At 41.0% G+C, this 18,597-nt stretch overlaps 4 protein-coding genes across 8 annotated transcripts; 3 read left to right on the top strand and 1 right to left on the bottom strand.

The window, feature by feature from the left end:
• The first annotated feature begins 107 nt into the window (after positions 1 to 107).
• Positions 108 to 2,967, top strand: sqor (sulfide quinone oxidoreductase). The gene is made up of 10 exons (XM_085915303.1): positions 108 to 247; positions 542 to 725; positions 826 to 996; positions 1,087 to 1,140; positions 1,214 to 1,408; positions 1,484 to 1,693; positions 1,759 to 1,942; positions 2,204 to 2,271; positions 2,347 to 2,525; positions 2,603 to 2,967. Coding segments are annotated over exons 1-10 (1,305 nt in total). The 5' UTR covers positions 108 to 245; the 3' UTR covers positions 2,661 to 2,967.
• Positions 2,968 to 3,113: 146 nt separating this feature from the next.
• Positions 3,114 to 8,923, top strand: ctdspl2a (CTD (carboxy-terminal domain, RNA polymerase II, polypeptide A) small phosphatase like 2a). 4 transcript variants are annotated; one of them, XM_085915298.1, is made up of 13 exons: positions 3,114 to 3,964; positions 5,235 to 5,446; positions 5,641 to 5,776; positions 5,866 to 6,018; positions 6,162 to 6,389; positions 6,587 to 6,683; positions 6,770 to 6,881; positions 6,967 to 7,053; positions 7,149 to 7,211; positions 7,302 to 7,381; positions 7,476 to 7,602; positions 7,717 to 7,812; positions 8,027 to 8,923. In XM_085915298.1, exons 2-13 carry the CDS (start codon positions 5,261 to 5,263, stop codon positions 8,090 to 8,092), a joined length of 1,431 nt encoding a protein of 476 aa, XP_085771424.1. In that variant the 5' UTR covers positions 3,114 to 3,964; positions 5,235 to 5,260; the 3' UTR covers positions 8,093 to 8,923. The 4 variants fall into 4 exon arrangements, with proteins under 4 accessions (XP_085771424.1, XP_085771426.1, XP_085771427.1 ...); XM_085915300.1 differs by having other exon boundaries at positions 5,641 to 5,770; XM_085915299.1 differs by lacking the exon at positions 3,114 to 3,964 and adding an exon at positions 4,017 to 4,442.
• Positions 8,924 to 9,945: 1,022 nt separating this feature from the next.
• Positions 9,946 to 13,150, bottom strand: parp16 (poly (ADP-ribose) polymerase family, member 16). Its single transcript, XM_085915304.1, has 7 exons — positions 12,907 to 13,150; positions 11,874 to 12,070; positions 11,626 to 11,763; positions 11,340 to 11,546; positions 11,066 to 11,237; positions 10,844 to 10,988; positions 9,946 to 10,548 (listed from the first exon to the last, which is right to left on the bottom strand). Exons 2-7 carry the CDS (start codon positions 12,060 to 12,062, stop codon positions 10,413 to 10,415), a joined length of 987 nt encoding a protein of 328 aa, XP_085771430.1. The 5' UTR covers positions 12,063 to 12,070; positions 12,907 to 13,150; the 3' UTR covers positions 9,946 to 10,412.
• Positions 13,151 to 13,759: 609 nt separating this feature from the next.
• On the top strand, positions 13,760 to 18,389 carry scamp5a (secretory carrier membrane protein 5a). Of its 2 annotated transcripts, XM_085915335.1 has the most exons (9): positions 13,760 to 14,043; positions 14,116 to 14,303; positions 14,547 to 14,630; positions 14,751 to 14,828; positions 14,919 to 15,038; positions 15,641 to 15,797; positions 15,873 to 15,974; positions 16,081 to 16,198; positions 16,269 to 18,389. In XM_085915335.1, the coding sequence occupies exons 4-9, from the start codon at positions 14,822 to 14,824 to the stop codon at positions 16,455 to 16,457; spliced, it is 693 nt and encodes a 230-aa protein (XP_085771461.1). In that variant the 5' UTR covers positions 13,760 to 14,043; positions 14,116 to 14,303; positions 14,547 to 14,630; positions 14,751 to 14,821; the 3' UTR covers positions 16,458 to 18,389. The 2 variants fall into 2 exon arrangements, with proteins under 2 accessions (XP_085771461.1, XP_085771460.1); XM_085915334.1 differs by lacking the exons at positions 14,116 to 14,303; positions 14,547 to 14,630 and having other exon boundaries at positions 13,762 to 14,043.
• The last annotated feature ends 208 nt before the right edge of the window (positions 18,390 to 18,597 follow it).

Consider the following 18,597-nt stretch of genomic DNA (forward strand, 5'->3'; position numbering starts at 1 on the left):
TTACAGATTTTGCAATAGTAAAATGAGGAACCAGTAATTCGAGACCACTTCCCACCATTTATATGCTGGTGTCGCATCTGATTGGTCCATAACTTGAGGGGGCGTGACCTGGTGCCTGTCAGTCAGGGGAAGTGTTGAAAGTTCATTTCGGAACGCACTTCTCAAGCCCGACGTGACGAAAATACTGTAGATCGTTGCCGACAACCGATTGTAGCAAACGTAGGTACCTCCTGCTGCATGCACCAATGTAAGTATGATACAATCTTTTTTTAGCCAACCTCAATTTGTGGCAACGTACCTGCCTGTTTATCGGTATAAATATTATTGCGCATTATCTCGGCGTCACGCAAGGAGTGGCAAACTGTTCAAATGCGACAATTTTGTGAAATTGAATGTCATGTCTTGAATGATGTCGCCATCAACGACCCTCGCATTAGCTGAGATATGGCTAACTTCCAACCTTGGTCTTATAAATGCATCAACAAACAAGTTATGTGACGCTCACCCAAATAACATTATGTTATTGTTTTCATTGGTATAGGATGGCTGCCTTCCGTGGTTCGGTGGGCTTCTGCGCCTCTCGTTTTCACACAAGCAGTCGTTCCTCTGCAAAACAGCATTACAAAATGTTGGTGCTAGGGGGAGGAAGTGGAGGAATTGCAATGGGTGCACGCATGAAGAGGATGCTGGGAGCTGAGAATGTGGCAGTAGTGGAACCCAGTGAGGCAAGCACTACTCATGACTGAAAAGTATTATTCTTAAGATTTTTTGATTTTACTATCATGCAACTTTTTAATTTTTATTTTATTTTATTTGACTCTTCAGATGCATTATTACCAGCCCCTGTGGACTCTGGTTGGGGCCGGTGCTAAAAGTTTAGCTACATCGGGAAGGCCCACATCAAGTGTTATGCCATCAGGTGTCAAGCTGGTGAAATCTAAAGTTGAGGAAATAAACCCGGATGCAAACACTGTGCGCATTGATGACGGGTCTGAGGTATGTTTGTGTTACTAAGGCTGTAAAGTTGTTCAGCGTGCAAACGTTTGTTGTCATATTTAATGAGGTGACCTTCGCTCCCAATTGCAGATCTCTTATGATTATCTGATTGTCGCTCTGGGTTTGCAGCTTCATTTTGAGAAGGTGAGGATGTGCTTTTTATGATTATAATTTTCTTTAATTTATCAGCAAAATGCCATCCACTTTATGTCCTCAGATTAAAGGTCTTCCTGAGGGATTTGAACATCCAAAAATTGGATCCAATTATTCACTTGAAACTGTGGACAAAACTTGGGCAGCCTTACAGTCCTTTAAAGAAGGCAACGCTGTATTCTCTTTCCCGAACACACCGGTTAAATGTGCTGGAGCTCCACAGAAGATAATGTACCTCTCAGATGCTTTCCTCAGAAAGGTATGAGAATTTTGCACGTTAGTAAAACTGTGTTTGTATTTTTAATTCTTTTTTTTGTGTGTGTTTCATGTTAAGACAGGAAAGCGGGCAAAAGCCAATATCATTTACAACACATCGCTTCCTGTGATATTTGGGGTTAAGAAATATGCTGACTCACTTTGGGATATTGTGAAACAACGGGATATCAAAGTCAATTTGAGGCAAAACCTGATTGAAGTGCGTGCGGACAAACAAGAAGCTATCTTTGAGAATCTTGACAAACCGGGGGAGACGACAGTCATTCAGGTAAGTCTTTTTCAAAGCAACAGCACCACTATGCAATTGAATTTACATTTTTTTTTTGGTTTTAGTACGAGATGCTTCATGTTACCCCACCCATGGGACCCAACTCTGTGATAAAAAACAGCCTGCTGGCCGATGAGGGCGGCTGGTTGGATGTCGACAAGCATAACCTTCAACACAAGAACTACCCAAACGTGTTTGGGATCGGGGACTGCACCAACTTGCCGACTTCCAAAACGGGTGCTGCTGTCGGTAAGACGTGATGTCGTGTGATATGTGTAAGCACTTTTTCTACCCATTTGGCTAAAGTGTTAAAACCGACTCCAAACTAGACATCTGAGCTTCACTTCCTAAGAATGACTTGAGGAATTTTATCATGAGCTTTTCTGTTGACATTCCACACATGCATTTAAGATAGGGCTTGATTGTGAGGGCCCATGTTATGTGTTTGGATTATTATTATTTGTTGTCAGTTTTTGTCATTTATTCAGTTGATATTGTTTCTTGTTTTAGCCGCACAGTCTGCTGTTTTGAACAGAACCATCAAAAAGATTTTGAAAAATGAGAAACCAGATAAAAAGGTAATGAATTGCTCAATGACAAATGTTTTTTTTTTTCCGCTCAACACTTATATAATCACCTTTTACTCCGTATAGTATAATGGCTACACATCATGCCCGTTGGTTACAAGCTACAACACGGTTGTTCTGGCCGAGTTTGACTACAACGGTGAACCACTGGAAACGTTCCCCATCAACCAAGCCAAGGAAAGGAGACTCATGTACTACATGAAAGCTGACGTGATGCCCCACCTCTACTGGCACGGGCTCCTCAGGTACATTTATTCTTGCCCAACTAACGATTATATAACATTTTAATTGGTTATTATTTGTGTTGATGTGTTATATTCAGGGGCTTATGGGGTGGACCAGAACCATACAGGAAACTCCTACATCTTGGGATGAAGTGATTCCTGATGATGAATGATCAGTGGGAAAAGACATTTTTACTTGACAGGATATAAGTAAGATTTAGCTTTCATATTCCTAAAGAATAAAATTGCATTGCTTGATTATATTTAGGTTCTACTAAAGAGCATATTTGTTTCTTAGAGCTTAACTTGCAATGTGTGGATTTTGTCCGGGTTGTGTTATTGTACGTGAATGTTAAAAACGGAGCATTAGTCATATTTGCTGGATCGCAGTTGGACTTCCTTGTGTATCGCAATGTGCTTCTACATCAAACTATGAATGTGAATGAAAACTGACTCAAAGTTTCTTAGTGGTTTTCCTTTGTGAGATTATAGTAAGTAAATGATTAGAAACTGAAACATTAAGATGAGTTATTTTATGTCTCTCTGAAGACAGCTACGATAGGCTTCAGCCACATCCGCAACACTTGTGAGCGGTTCATTTAACGGGTGGATTATTTTTGAAAGCCTGGCGATAAAACAAAAAGTCAAGTCGGTCTTTATTTACCACCAAGCTAAAAGCAATTTGTGCTAAGGTGACCTTAGTAAGGTCAACGTGACACGGTGGACAAGTGGAGATAATAATCATAAATTGTGCTGACAATTGTATTTAAATATTTTTTTATAATATTTGTTACTATTTCAGTGCTGTGTGATGGGGAAAAAAAGGATGTTAAAGATGACAATGAATTCATTCTGAAATCTTTTCTTTTACTCCTTTGCCAGTGGAAGGAATGATGTGGTTCTGCTGTATTGAGTGAAAATCCGCACAAAATTGACGTCAATTGAAATGCATTGATCAAACCGTAAATCCCCCAAAGAAAACAAACTCCCAAATGTTTTTCCCTCCGAAAAAAATGGGATTGCCATCTACCAAAAATACATATATTGTGGGGGGAAAACTGTCAATTGGTTAAACTGCGGGTGCCACAATACCTTGTCTTTTATTTTGCAGATTTTTTTTGCCCCCCTTCTTTCGATTTCTCGTGTTTTTTTTTTGTTCTGTTGGAAGCCGTGTCCGCGGTGCGCTCGTTTTTCCTGTCTACTCCACGCCACGTTGGTTCGCGCGCGCGCATGTCGCATTCTCGCGTGCACTCGCGTATGTTTGTGATGAGGAGGAGGCGGGAAATGGCGTCCGTAGACATGGTCGATCTGTGACTACTAACCACCGAGATACAGCGACAGACGCCAGTGGGCAAGCAGCGAGCAATCGCTCCGACCTCTGGCGGGCGCCGTCGCGGCTTCTTGGCAGCAGAGCTGAAAACGCCGTGGGACGTTTTTAGAAGCGCTTCGTCCGTTTTTCTGTGAGTACAAGTACAGCGTCAACATGTGTGAGTCGTGAAGTGTTTGTGGTTTCGCTTAGCTTGTCTGCTAGCTAGCTGCTAGCCAGGGAAGGGGGCGTAGTCTAATGGCTGAAAATAGTCATGGATCGAAACAAAACGATGCCAGACCGTAGCTCGGGGGGAATATTGTTGTTTTCACTGCCAAGTCAATGATGCGTTAGCTTGCCAAACGTACGTTGGAAATTTCCCATGTCTCCCTAATGTCATCGTTTCCCTCTCGTTTTGTTAGCCTGGAAGCTAACAGTGGCTAAACGTTAGCGACGGAACTGATCGGAGGAACCTGGCAACGTTGACATATTTACGGCGGAACAGTAAAAACAAGTCTTGTATTGTCGCGAGCTCGTCCACGTTCCACTGGCGGCGATTGTCTGCGTCAAGTTATATGTCGGCGGGCTAACGTCAACCATTGGTGACGTCTCTCCTGTCCGAATGTTTTATGGTGAGCGCATTCGGCGGTGCTGTTCAAAAACACATTTCGAAGACGTTCGGCTCGGATGGTCGCAAGTTAAAGTGACCACACATAACATGAAACACAATTGGGAGGTCGATCACAGAATTGATCCTCTGGTTGTGAGCAACATGAGGGAATGTTGACATCGGCTACGCCGCAAATGCAAGCAGATGAGTTGCCGCAAGTGATGTGGGGAGAACCTTCAACTCATTATTTCCCAACCTCAAAAACTTTAAATGTTAAAAATAAAACAGACGTATGTTTGCATCAAAACACCAGGCTTAGAATAGGTTGGGAATTTTTTTAAATCAGTTTTGATATTTGCTTTTAAAATTAAATTCGTTTTTAGAGCAGGTTTGTTCATGTTCAATGCTACATCTCCAGGAAATGCTTGAATCAGAGTAAATATTTAAAAACAAATGGACCTTTTGTTAAAAAAAGAAAAGAAAATACATTTATCACAATCCCAACAGGACAAGGATGTCGCTTTTATCGAGTTCTGTTCAAATGGAGATGTTTGAGGAAAAATTACTCGTTATTATAATCCTGTGAAATAATGCAAAAATAATAAAAAAAGTAACTCCCTATATATTTAAACAGTGCTTTTACAAATTGAATAGATCCCATGGGCTACAGAAACCACCAGAGACTCCTGATGCACTACAACTTTACAAACTACAACCACAATAGCAAACACAGCATACCTGATCATCTCAATCAAGGGTATCTTCTTTTTTTTTTTTCCAGTCTAAATGAAAATTTTCAAACATCTCTTGTCAGATTCTTCTATGTGATGCCAGAGCACGATGCGGCTGAGAGCGCGTAAAGCTTCTCAGCAGCCCACCTTAGGCCGTCGAGCCCCGACATCTCTGGCCAAAAGGAAACGCTGTACAGTGGCGGCGTCCCCACTAAGAGGCCGAGGCAGGATGCCGAAGAATGAAGTGGGCCTCTTGTCCACCATCAAGAAGTTCATCAGGGGCGACCCTGTCAAGGTAGGCCTCGCGATAAACAGAACTGACTTGGAATGAAGCTGTCAAGTAGTCTACCAATGAGCCCAGAAAAAAAAAATCAAAATTATGGAACAAATTGATGCCGCAGCTGTAAGAACTTTAAAAATGAACTTCACTGTATTGGGGGAGGAGGGGGAAAGGTTTTGTATCATTGTACCCGTTTTTATATTCGGCAGGTGGAGCCGAATATTCCTGCCAAGAGGAGTCGTATAAATTGCAGCGCTAAAAGCGACCTCATCACGTCGGCGCCACAAACGCGAGGCCTTGCCAACAAAACCGTCTCTAGAGTTTGCCGAAAAAGTCCAGGTAAAGGTACGATATTGTTACATCCAACATTTTGTCACAAAGCAATATGCTGAATGTTTTTTGTTTTTTTTTCCCCCCCGTTCTTGTTTTCCCAGTACCAGATACAGTAACATGCAACAGCAAACCCTTAAAACCAAACGGCAAACTCGAAGCTTCAGTTGAGGCGGCGAGCAGTCCTCCGCACACAACCCTCCTAGGAACTATCCTCTCTCCTGTTTTCAACTTTTTCTCACCAGCAACCAAAACTGGTAAAACACCCACACATTACATTTCCTGCTCGTGTCATTTCACACTTGGCTAGTCACTCTTTGTATAGAAACGGTAATACATACATTTTCCGCAAGATGGTTGTTGTTTTTTTTTTAAGAAAAAGTGCCATCCTTTATTTTAGCCACGCCTGGTTCCGACTCTCCGGGCCAAGCTATGGAGGCAGAGGAGATCATGAAGCAGCTAGACATCGAGCAGGCCGAGGAAATGCCCAGTAGCATGCTCACGTCCTCCGATGGAATCACAGCTTGTCACGGCGCCCCGCCGTTGCAGCAGAGACTCCAGATGAGCACCGACTCCACCGTGGAGGACGGCGAGATGGTGACTGAAAGTGACATGCCCTCGTTAACAGGTACCATCAACTCAGACTCCTATGTAAAGACCACCAACAGTGCCATCTAGAGGAGTCCAAAAATAAAACGCAAATTTGAAGCTTCATTTTTTCGCCACAACCGTATAGTTTCAATCATCTCTTAGTAAATTTGTACTTGACCTTTCTTATATTATTTAGGCACGTCATAAAAAAAAGGTCTAATCTATCTCCCACAGCTCCTCCTGGATGTTTGCCAGATGGCAGCTATCCACACACGTTACCCCCCGCCCCCACAGAGCCGTCATACGAAGAAGACTGGGAGGTGTTTGACCCGTAAGTACACAAATAATGAGCTGCCAAGTAAAGATATAAAAAGTAAAGAAGTAACTGGCCTTTATTTGGTGGCGTCTACTTTGAAGGTACTTCTTCATCAAGCACGTGCCTCCATTGACAGAAGAGCAGCTGACACGCAAACCAGCACTACCTTTGAAGACGCGCAGCACGCCCGAGTTTTCACTTGTCCTTGACTTGGTAAAAAAAAAAAAAAAGCCAAGGATTCTTTTGCACTATGTGTACTCTTAGGAGTCACTGTGTATGTTGTTGTTTTTTCCCCCAGGATGAAACCTTAGTTCACTGCAGTTTGAATGAACTGGAAGATGCCGCACTGACGTTCCCTGTGCTCTTTCAGGATGTAATCTACCAGGTAAGAACTCTCTCAAACTGGCTATGTGTCCATGTTTTTAAGTCTTTGTTGCTGTTAACTTATGTCTTTTTTTTTTTTTTTTTGCTGAATGTAAGGTGTATGTGCGATTAAGGCCCTTTTTCCGAGAGTTTCTGGAGCGCATGTCTCAAATGTATGAGGTGAGGTTTTCTTTTCACTCCACACAAACAGGGATTTGATTTAAGTCAAGCCGCTCTGGGTTTAACAATTACTTTTTTGTCATATTGCAGATTATTCTCTTCACGGCGTCAAAGAAAGTATACGCTGACAAGTTGCTCAATATCCTCGATCCCAAAAAGCAGCTGGTCAGGTCAGTGAAGTCATATTTAATGGGAGAGCTTCATTATTATTATTATTTTTTTCCTCAATGATGAACATATTTGTGTGTGCGCGTGTTTGTTTAGACACCGTCTGTTTCGTGAGCACTGCGTATGTGTCCAAGGAAATTATATAAAAGACCTCAACATTTTGGGACGGGATCTTTCTAAGACTATAATAATCGACAACTCACCACAAGCTTTCGCCTATCAGGTAATAACTGTGTCTCGTCAAATTGTGTGTCAGTGATTGTGGTCCGAAAGCAAGGGCGCAACAGTTGTTTTGAGAATTGTGCGCTCGTGTGTGTGTGTGTGTGTGTATTATCAGCTCTCCAATGGGATCCCAATCGAGAGCTGGTTCGTGGATCGAAATGACAGCGAGCTTCTCAAGCTGGTTCCTTTCCTGGAGAAGCTGGTTGAGCTGGTAAGAGTTCACGCAACATCAGTGTTTCTTTAGCACCACCTAGTGGCGTCAATTTTCCAAGTGAAGACGATTATTTCAATTAACTCTTTTGCAACGGGCCGTCAATTAGTGTTGGATTTTGGCAAAAGGGCTAACATTGTCTTAACAATACTCTTTTTTTTTATTTTTTTTTTATAACTCTATCTGCTTCATGTCACGTTGATTTTTTTGTCAGAACGATGACGTCCGACCGCACATCAGAGAGCGCTTTCGCTTGCACGACCTCTTGCCTTCAGACTGAGCAACTAACTGGCTTCCGCCCCCTGCACCGGATGTAGTCAATGGATTTCTCGATAAACTCCATATTGACATTATTGTTTTTCTATTAGGAAAAAAAAGAGGAAAAAAAAAAGAGTGAAATTGATGTTTTTATGCAGAGACACTCTTGACAATGTGACTAAATTGCTCACTGCAGCGAGCTCGCTTCTTTGGAGGTGTTTTGTCCGCCACTTTGGATCGACAAAACTGAATGTGTTTGTGTTTGGCCAGTCAAACTTGTATTATAGTTACTATTTTCTTGTAAATACATGTACAGGTTTTTTTTTCCCCCCCCTTCAAAGTTTTTTTAAGTTGAGATTTTAGTACGGATACTTTGTTGTGTTTTTATTTTTTAAAGAAAAAAAGATTAGTGTTATGTTTCCAGTATGCCTGCTTTACTTTTGTGATGCTTTACTCCATTACATGCAGTTGTCTGTTTAAAAGGTGCAGTTAAAAAAAAAAAAAAAAATGTTCCGAGACAATATTTTAAGGTTCTGTATTGTAAGATAGACTAGACTTTGAACTAAATACAAAGCCATAATGGCCACTCCCACATTTGCCATCTTGATGGTCCATGATGATGATGATGACAAATGGCATTAACATCCAGCTCATTTGAAAGATGTCATTCCTCAGTTTGAGGAGGGGGGGGGGGTTGACACCAGCCATTGCTTTGAATTCCAGTTTTCTGGGACATCTTTTTGATGTTGGCGTTACAAACAAGTTTTATTGACTCTTGAATGATCAATCATGATGTATTCAGTGTTATTCAATGGTTTTTCCATGAAAATAAATATGTTTTTATAGGACTCCATACCTGAATACATGATGTACTGGTAGATGACGACGCACTTTTCGTTCGAGTCTCGGTCCGAGGTTCTGAGATTGGCATTTTTATGTGCCACATTGTGGAGTTGACCTCTTAGGAAGAGATGGTGCATGTGTTTAGATCAGTCAAAGGGGAAAAAAAAAGGACAGATATCCTGTACATATTTTTCAACTTCAAAAAAGATTACAGCTCATGAGACGAATATATTTTATTTCCATTACCGTTTTCAGTGTATTACAAGACTTGATTACAATAGCTTATTGCTACCAATAAGTGCTTTTTTTCCCCCCCAATATAAGTTTGGAAATAACCACTAAATTATTATAATAGGCTTCCTTGCAGGAAGACTTTACGCTCAGACAGAAAGATCAGTTACGTTCGCCGACAATTAGTTTCATTTATCGTAGTCGTTGTACAACAGAATACAAAATTTGCGGTGCAATTAAAACCACCTAAAACATACTGTGAGAATGATTCATTGAGGTTTGCAAGCCGGCAGCAAGATTTGAGTCTGTTACTCCCTTTTGAGGGGACACAACTGACAACTTAGTCTTTATATACTGGTTAGCAGTGGTGGGAAGTAACTAAGTACAAATACTTCATTACTGTACTAGTTTTCAGGTATCAAGATTGTTTATTTTTCAAACAACTCTGCTTTTACTTGCTACATTTGAAAACAGATCCAATCTATTTGGAGGTGCGAGACAATCTCATTCATGGATTTAAGAGAATTCAAATATAATTTTTATAATCCTAAAAACCACGAGATTCTGACATTGAAAATATATCAGTCCAATATGACAAAAGGCAAACAGGTAAGATGTATCATCTCAATTTCTGATATTAGCTAATTTAGCATTCAGTCAAAGTTAGGAAGCTAGCTATAGCTAAATGACCTTTTTAAAGGAGTTGAATCATTTCTAACCAGTATCTATAGTTTCCTGTCATTTGTTCAGATTTGAATCTGTGGGAAATCATTAAACAATTATTGCATTCCAGGATCAAACTTTCTTTATCGTAAAACCTTTAATAAATGCACAAACTATGTTTGAAGTTGCAGTTTAACATTCTCAATTATCACACAAGTGAAAAACATTGCATAAAATAAAACTTAACTGTGTGACCTTTTTTTTCTAAGTGCAACTTGTCAGCTTATGTGTGGACTCGGGTTTTGAGTTGTCTGGCCGCTTCAGAGCGCCTTATTGTCAGCCCTGACAATAGTGGGAGGGACTTTTTTTTCTTTTTAACGACATATGGAATGGGGTTGTTAAAAAGGATGCCACATTTGCCACGTTTAAGATCCTTTCGTTTTTTATTTGTGTACTCTTACTGTGTACGTTTTTCCCTTCAGAAGAAAATGCCTGTCGCAGGAAAACAAACCGTATCAAAATGTGCAGTCAAGGTGCCAAAGGGCATCTTGTTACAGTGCTGAAGGCACGGCGGATAAAAACCCAGTCAGTATTCGTGCCATGGGTCAGCTGAAGCGTCTGTTCCAAAAGGATGTGAACGTGTTGGAGTTGAACGTGCCGATAAATATGAGCAGCAGAAGATAAAGGCTCATCATGACGGCAAAGTGGTGTCTGAGGAACCACGAGGTGTTGCGGGAATGTCTGTCATGAGAGGAGGGAGGGGGAAAACAGATTGTTAAATTCTCGATCAAATTATCATCAAAATAAAATTGCACGCTAATATAAACAACACAATTTAACATAAGTTAGAACGAGTTAAGTCTGACTTTTTATTTTGAGTTGCACAGATGAACTAGAAATTCCAAGTTGTGCTGAGTTTGTGCTGTTTCACATTCTAACCTGATCATTTTCACATTTCTGGAGTACCCAATCAATTTTGATCATAGCTTGTCGTTATTTTTAGATTATTTGAGACATCTAGTGTGTAGTTCCTTACCTGGGCATGTGTTTCCTCTGAGAGTAAACAAGCAGGTACTTAACACGCAAAAGCTGATTGTTTGTGACCACAAAGTACTTCTCCGGCACATCCCCTGCCTCGCTGTTTTTGGCCCTCGAGCGCTGACGGTCGACAATTTCAGAGTCTGACGCAGGCGAGATGTTAGCGTTGATGTCACACACAGATGCAATTTTCAAAACTCCCAGCGTGACGCTAACGCACCTTTTCTCTTCACCTGGCACTTGACGTCCGGGTGATCGATGACTTCGCATAAGGCGATGCAGCTGAGCAGCGGCCCCAGTAGGCTTTCCCGCCAACCGCTGCTGTGGGGGCTGTAGAGGACAGCCATGCTGAGGTCACTGGTGAGGTAGGTCCCCTCGCCATACACCGAGTTCTGTATGTGACAAACGGAGGTAAAAGTTTTCAAATGCGCTTCGAACAAAACAACGAAATCAAGTCCGAGTCAGCAAAAAGCCAAGCGGAAGTCCTCACTGACCTTGTTGAGGTGGCAGTGTAGCCCATTGTGAACGATAGAGTGAAAGTTCTCCAGGCGACTCCCGTGAAAAGCGTAGAAGACATCCCTGCCCTCTCTCATCCGTTCAAAGCGCGCGTTCAATTGGTCGCAGTACTCCAGCTCAAACAGGAATTCCGGCGCAGGGGCAGAAACACCGGCGCTTTGTGTCAAGGCGCAAAGTTTGCCGAACTGGTTGCCAAACGGATAAATGTGAGTATGTGGTTGCGAAAATTGACACGTGTGGCCTTTGCAGAAAATGTGTTTGTACCTCGTCCCTTTGTAGTGTCTTGACAGCAAAGCTCTTAGAAGAGAGGATCCAGTGTGCAAGGGCCACATGGTGCTCTCCTTCTCCCGGCTGCAGTCGTAATAACTCTCTCACACTTGGAAAGTTGTTCACGTCTGCCAGCTAGACACAACAACGTGGAAAGAAAATGGATGGACACAACCTTAGTCTTCCGATATGAAACGTGTTTGGTGGATGCGGAAGGAAGGCGAAATAAATCGTGGACATTTTACCAATCCATCAAAGTCTTTAATGTCCTCGTGCATATATCGAGGAGGGAAGGGGCGAAGCAAAGAATCCTTCTTGTAGTTTTGGGCAGCAGCAACAAATAGGCTGCAGCGAAGATCGGCCGCCACGGGATCTCTGAGCAGACAGGAACACACCAGCTCTCGGACCACCTCAGGCGGGAGCGGCGGCTGCATTCCCGACACTGCAAATAGAAGAAATGCAAACGAGAGTTAACAGAATGGCAACATGGGATTGAGCCCAGAGTGAAAGGAAACTTGTCCGCTTTTATGTCATGATTTTGACGGTGAGTCCTTGAAAATATCATTTCTATCCTTTCTACGCTTTCATGTCATGTTTTTGAGACTGTGGGCCCTTGAAAAAGCAAACTCCATGTTTCTTACATATAGCCGATTGACAATAAAAGCCAATTATATCTAGCACAACTCACGAGTGAAATTTCAGGATGAACCTAAAATGCACCTTTAATGTTTATCTTAATTTAACCATCCCAAAACTTTTGAATGCACATGTTCAATGTTTCATCAATACTTTGAGCACAACTTATTGCTTCCCAACAAACGGCAAAATTCACGTTTCCTCCATGAATACAACAATGTTCTAGAACAAGTGTGCGTGTCTATTTGTAACAACGGAATTGTCAGTTTGTTCTTTGTAAGACATTCTGAAAGCGATTTTCAATGGCTGTTTCTTCCTGCAACACGACAGAGAACAGCTTACAGCTGTTGACCACATTGTAGTTTGACACCAAACAATACATTACGTTCGTATCCGTGATCACAAATACAAGTTTAGGAGTATAAGCATAGGTTTGGAAGAGTAAAACGTAAAATCATGAGTAAAACGTTTAGCTTTAGCTGCTCATGCTAACAGCTAATGCTAGCTGTCATTAAGTGTCGAAATGCAAATACACTGCCGAGTAAATAACACCTATCGCCTCAAGACGTATGTCATAGTAATACACTCGAGTGATCTATTTCCTCTAAAATATAAAAGTTGAATGTTTTCAAGCGGCCTTACCTCAAGTTTGCACAACTCATTACAGGCAACTGGGAAAAGCTGACATCAGCCAATGGCACTGTGGCGTTCAATGACTTCCGGGGAAAAAAACAAATATTATGACGCAATGAATCGTGGCACTCGCTCAAGTCATCATATGAAGGGCTATGTTGAGAATTAGGCCATTTAAACATAAATGTTTGTTTATCTTCTCGGAATCTTGCTTGTAACGATAACTGAACCTTTAAAGTCGTACTCTACAAACGAGCTTTGAATTTAATCAGAACGAAACTTCTTTTAGTATTTGTCAATTTCATACGTGATGGATGGGTGACGTCAACACCTTTTCCTGCGGTTAAAACCGAAATGAGTACAAAATTACTTATTTCTTTTCTTAAACAATTGAAACTGAAACAAAATCTTTTTTTGTACAAATATACAGTGGCCACGTATATTTTTATTTGATCATTTCACAGCTGTGTGCTTTTTCATGTTTATACGTAAAATTAAATATTTTTTTGTAAATCGGAAGTAGTAAATAAGGTTGAAAAAAGATAGTAAAAAAAAAACTATTTTCTCTGACCCTAAAAACAAAAAACGCTTTTCCCGACCAAGATGAGGGGATGATTACACATTCAAACTTCATTTGCGGCAGAGACGTTTTTCAAATGTCAATCTATTCAATTTACGAAAATATCCACACGTACGCTGGACAGCTCTTTTTTTTTCTTTTTTTTTTTTTTTTTTTTGCTGTTTGGCGACCTCGTCTGCAGATAACGCTTGGAAATAAGGCTACGTCACATGGCAAGCAGCCAATCGAGTTTGAATGTGTAATCATCCCCCAAACTGTTGCTGATTAATCAGTACCGCTTGCTTTGGTGATTGGTCAATTCGGGCCAGCAGCAAACCCAGTGTTTTTGTTGCACCCTTGTCTTGCCCAGGCGTGCAAAAACCGTGAGCGAGTAAAAAAAAAAAAAAAAAAAAAAAAAAAGATCACACATCACGTGATTGCCTCTTCCTCCCAAACCCATAATTCGATGCCAACGGTACGTTTCTCTGTTGGATGCGTCCGTTTCGAAGCGTGCATTTGGACCAAGATTAATTTATAAGATGCATTTTAAACAAAACGCGGGATTCTAGGAACTTAATAAACGCAAGGTAAGGCGCGTTATGCACATTATTTTATTCATTCACTCTCGAAAAGCATTCGAATCCAACCGGGTTCCATAGCCTTGCTGTCCCGGGGAAGAAGCGCGGATGCACCGGTGACGTGACGCGCTGGTTGAAGGACAGCGCTTTTCCATCGCCCGGCATCGAGATGCACGACTGCAGTATCCCCGCCGTAGCCAATCGACAGAAAAACACATTTGGAATAGATTCGGGATCACAATGTACATCACCAACCCATAGAAGATGAGGTTCGACGGTTCAGTTTTTGCAGCCACAGCTTTCATATTCGAAGGCGGAATGATGTCCTTCATGGCATCCACCATGCTGTGCACCAACATGTCCTCCCTCCCTCCCTCCATCAACCGCCACAATACTATAGCGTTTTTATTGTATATAAGTATTGTGCAATATGTGAGAGTCCGGTTGGCTTATATGTATCACCATTGTTCCACAAGGCCATGTTGATCCGAGCTGTTATCTGTCTTGCACAGCTTTCAAATGGGCCTACTAGTCATTCATTCATCCGTTCGTCTTCACAAATAACAAGAAAAGACTCTTTATGGATGAATGCACTGGTATGATCGGGTAGAGCCTGTCTTTTTTTTTTTTTTTTTTTGTATGGGGGTGGAAAATCTGTCACAAGAAGGCCAGTACACGTCATGTTCTCAATTTCTCTGCCCCCCTCCCTTTTTTAGCACTTTTGTTTTAACGACAACTGATCTTCAAGCTATTTGCAAGCAGAGGAAAGAAAAACACAGCTCTCATCATGGCAGGTATGCTAAAATACCTTCAAGTATATCATATAATGTTACCTTTTTGCAATGTCGACTACTCCACACACGTGTGTTTTTTTGCAATCCTAGAAAACAACTTCCCCCCCTTGCCTCGATTCATCCCGCTCAAGCCGTGCTTTTACCAAGATTTCAATGAGATCCCTGACCCGCATCGCACCATGTGCAAGTGGCTCTATTACTTGTGGATCTGTGAGTAGTGACATTTTTCTTGATTGTGTATCATAAGCTCTTCTACCCAAACAACTGTTTTACCCAAAACATGGTCCAGGATAGCTGCAAGACCAGAGTGACTGCTCTTATTGTCATTTTGCCAGCCAGTTAATTCACGTAAATATTAATTGAAGCATAGTTAATTTATATTTTACGGGCGTACAGCTCTCCAATAAAATACAATATATATTTCTTTTTTACATTTTTAAAAATTGAGATACTGCCCAAGTTTGAAGCTTTTTTTACATGATTACAGACTACTGAGTGTTATTCAGAATTCACAAAGCCACTTTTCGTGTTTGTGTCCAAATGATATATTTCGTTCTAATGTCTTACATATGACATATTCCTTGTGTGTTTTAACATACTTGATGATTCTGATTTGACCACGTAGGCCTGCTGTTTAACAACAAAATGTAAGTGTAGTGGAAAAGTAGACGTATGTCGTCGCTAAAGTAGAAGCACTTTAGTTGTAAATTAATTATAGAGCCAGTCTTCTTGAAATTAGTATGCTGAATTGTGGGGAGATGAGATTCAATAAAGTAAAAAAATGGACTTAAAACTATTTCTTTCTGTGACAGTGAATAGTGCCACACTGGCTGTTAATCTGATTGGCTGTCTGGCGTGGATGTGTGGTGGAGGCGGGGCCACCAATTTCGGCATGGCTTTCCTGTGGCTCATCCTCTTCACCCCTTGCTCGTACGTGTGCTGGTTCAGGCCCATCTACAAGGCCTTTAAGTAAGTCACTTCCCCTTTCCACATATGGAAAAAGGGCCTTGTTTTTCACCTGCAAATGTTCCCACCCCAATTCAGGACGGATAGCTCGTTCAACTTCATGGCGTTCTTCTTCGTCTTCATGGCCCAGGTTGTGATCAGTATTATCCAGACAGTTGGGATTCCGGGTTGGGGAGTATGGTGAGCGTTTCGCATCAGTTTTGCTATCTTCTAGGTTATATTGCAAAATATCTATTGGTCGAATACTACCTGTCAAAAGCGCAAAATCTTTTGTTGTGATGATCAGTGGCTGGCTAGCTACCATCACGTTCTTCAGCACCAACATCGGCTCAGCCGTGGTGATGTTGATCCCCACCATCATGTTTACCGCCGTGGCGGTGCTCTCCTTCATCGCCCTCACAAAGGTTACTCGCGAATGACGGTAGAAAATCCCTCCGCCTGTTTTTTGCTCCTTTAACACGTTGTCTCGTTCAGGTGCATAACTTCTACCGCGGCAGCGGTGGCAGTCTGGGAAAAGCCCAGGAGGAGTGGGCTACCGGGGCTTGGAAGAACCCCCACGTCCAGCAGGCGGCTCAACAGGCTGCAATGGGGGCTGCCCAGGGAGCCATGCAGCAGAACCAGTACTCGGCAGCGCCCACCTATAACTACGATGAGCCCATGTAGGACAGGGGAAAGGGACCGGGGTTGTTCTCTAGAAGAGATATAAAAAGGGATGAATTCAGAACACAACTCATAATTAGGTGCCCTTGGTTAGATATCACTTCACGAGTTGAGAAGGAGAATAATATAGGGACAAGTGTTAGGTGCAATTGTACTGTACATTTATTGAACATTATGTGAATAAGTTACTTTTTGTATCAGTGAGGGAGGACACAGTCTTTGTGTCACATCTTTACAGCATCAACACTGGCGTCTGAAACAACTGTAACATCTAGCTTGTTTACTTTTTTTTTTTTTTAATTCCCAAAAAGCAAAACAAGTGCCACTGCATTGATAAAATGGGCTTAGCATAGCAAGAAATGAGATCACATCAGAAAGTTATTGTGTACACATTCTTACACAAAATTGTGTAGAATCACAATGTGTCAGTCTTACGCTGAGCCGTACAAATAATGCCGATATTGGTACTGCTTTGAGTTTTAACCAATTTTGTAGCTTCTGGATGTGGTTTCTTTATGCTCAAGCTAAAGTTGCTAAGCTCGCTTTATTCTTTCAGGCTACTATTGAAATGTTGACAATTCGTAAGGTCACACAATTAATGCCTAAGGCTCCATTATGCTGAAATGTCAAACACATTTCAACATCTTAATATTGGTGAGTGAGTTGCACCTGTCTTTTCATTAGTTAAAGGATTTTTTTAATTCCTACTCACTGTCATCATACTATATCGGGTTTCCTTAATTGGCATAATTCACTATAGGAACATACTGGTTGTGTAAAAGCACAAACCATTTGCTGGAAGCGCTCCTTTATGGCAGATTTTTGGACGTGTGCCGTAAAAAGGGATGCCTAGCCGTAGTTGACTGGATAAACATTCCAAATTTGTCTTGAATCTGGAAGTTGGAAATACAATGATAAAATGTGAATAGTCGATGTTGTTGGTTGGTCATAGCAGTGTGTGATCAGTTTACCCTCTCTGACAAATTCTCCTTTTTGTAAATGCTTTAAAAAAAAGCCTCCTTTTTTTTTTCTCCAAGCTCTGGACGTCATTGTCATTTTGTGGCTGTCTTTGTTATTCCACGAGTAGTTGTACTATGATATTTATTGAAGAAAATACAATATGGATCTCAATGAGGTGAAAGATTTAAAGGTCTTTAAGTTTCCCGAGATGGTTATTCCCTGGGATCGCAGATTTGAAGGAAAAAAAAAAAAATGAAACTGAGTGCTTGTTATTTCCAAAATGTGACTTGTCTTGTCTGATTGTGATGATGTGGTATTCTCTATATGCAATTTGTTTAACCTTTTAGTTCTTTTATTTGTTGATGTTTGGATGAGTTTCAAGCACATGTTCATTCCTCTGTTTGCCCTTCCCACCTTTTTTTTTTATATATATCAAATTTTAAGTATGTTATGTTTTGACACAGGTGCTCAGTATAGACCAAACTGTCGAGCAATTTGAGTAAAGCAATAGCCAAATGGTATGACATGTACAATTAGATGGGCTCCTCAGTTTGGACTTTTAATGGAGAATGGGACTGCTCTCAAAATGAAAACCACTAATGTAATTTCAGTGTTTATGTTAGTTACTTGCCAACCGGATAACTTTATTTCTCAGTGCTGTATTGGAGCTTCCCAAAAAAGCCATTTCCTCCAATGTTTCCATATGTACCGTTTGCTGTTGGATATGTATAATCATGTACTATAGCTTAAATAAGTATGAATATAAAATAACTCGTGAAAGTGCGTAAGTGATCATGGATAAAATAATATTCAATTAAGATGGATTTAAGAAGCCTGTGTCTCCATGAGAGAGATACGCAAATAGTTTTTTTTGTGTATTTTGTATTATTTGATCCTACCATAATAGATATTAAACAGTTATTGCTGCAATTTTCTGTTGGAATATCTATTTTGTATGCACACAAATTTACCTATCTTCCAATGCATGTTCTCTTCATTAAATTGCATGTTTGAAAATTTTCAGGGCTTTTTGGATTTCTCAAATACAAAGCATCTTGTAGGAATTTATTTTATGACACTTTAAGTATTTTACAGTCTGACAAACACAAAGGTATTTTATGTCAAACAGCTTTGTTTTTTGTGTGTGTGTGTGTGTGTGTGGGGGGGGGGGGTTGAGTTACTG

Source organism: Syngnathus leptorhynchus, chromosome 6, assembly GCF_054491065.1.
Source record: "Syngnathus leptorhynchus isolate UIUO chromosome 6, UIUO_Slep, whole genome shotgun sequence".
NCBI lineage: Eukaryota > Metazoa > Chordata > Actinopteri > Syngnathiformes > Syngnathidae > Syngnathus > Syngnathus leptorhynchus.

What these genes read in the sequence shown, in the direction of transcription:
- sqor (XM_085915303.1), top strand. An exon ending in CAGTAGTGGAACCCAGTGAG is followed by an intron (nt 726 to 825) that starts GCAAGCACTACT and finishes TTGACTCTTCAG; the next exon opens with ATGCATTATTACCAGCCCCT. An exon ending in GGGAGACGACAGTCATTCAG is followed by an intron (nt 1,694 to 1,758) that starts GTAAGTCTTTTT and finishes TTTTGGTTTTAG; the next exon opens with TACGAGATGCTTCATGTTAC.
- ctdspl2a (XM_085915298.1), top strand. Translation starts at nt 5,261, where the DNA reads ATGCGGCTGAGAGCGCGTAAAGCTTCTCAGCAGCCCACCTTAGGCCGT. An exon ending in TTCAGGATGTAATCTACCAG is followed by an intron (nt 7,054 to 7,148) that starts GTAAGAACTCTC and finishes GCTGAATGTAAG; the next exon opens with GTGTATGTGCGATTAAGGCC. An exon ending in CACAAGCTTTCGCCTATCAG is followed by an intron (nt 7,603 to 7,716) that starts GTAATAACTGTG and finishes GTGTATTATCAG; the next exon opens with CTCTCCAATGGGATCCCAAT.
- parp16 (XM_085915304.1), bottom strand. Translation starts at nt 12,062, where the DNA reads ATGCAGCCGCCGCTCCCGCCTGAGGTGGTCCGAGAGCTGGTGTGTTCC. An exon ending in TTAAAGACTTTGATGGATTG is followed by an intron (nt 11,764 to 11,873) that starts GTAAAATGTCCA and finishes TGTTGTGTCTAG; the next exon opens with CTGGCAGACGTGAACAACTT. An exon ending in CAGAGGAAACACATGCCCAG is followed by an intron (nt 10,549 to 10,843) that starts GTAAGGAACTAC and finishes CTCTCATGACAG; the next exon opens with ACATTCCCGCAACACCTCGT.
- scamp5a (XM_085915335.1), top strand. An exon ending in CCCATCTACAAGGCCTTTAA is followed by an intron (nt 15,798 to 15,872) that starts GTAAGTCACTTC and finishes ACCCCAATTCAG; the next exon opens with GACGGATAGCTCGTTCAACT. An exon ending in CCTTCATCGCCCTCACAAAG is followed by an intron (nt 16,199 to 16,268) that starts GTTACTCGCGAA and finishes TGTCTCGTTCAG; the next exon opens with GTGCATAACTTCTACCGCGG.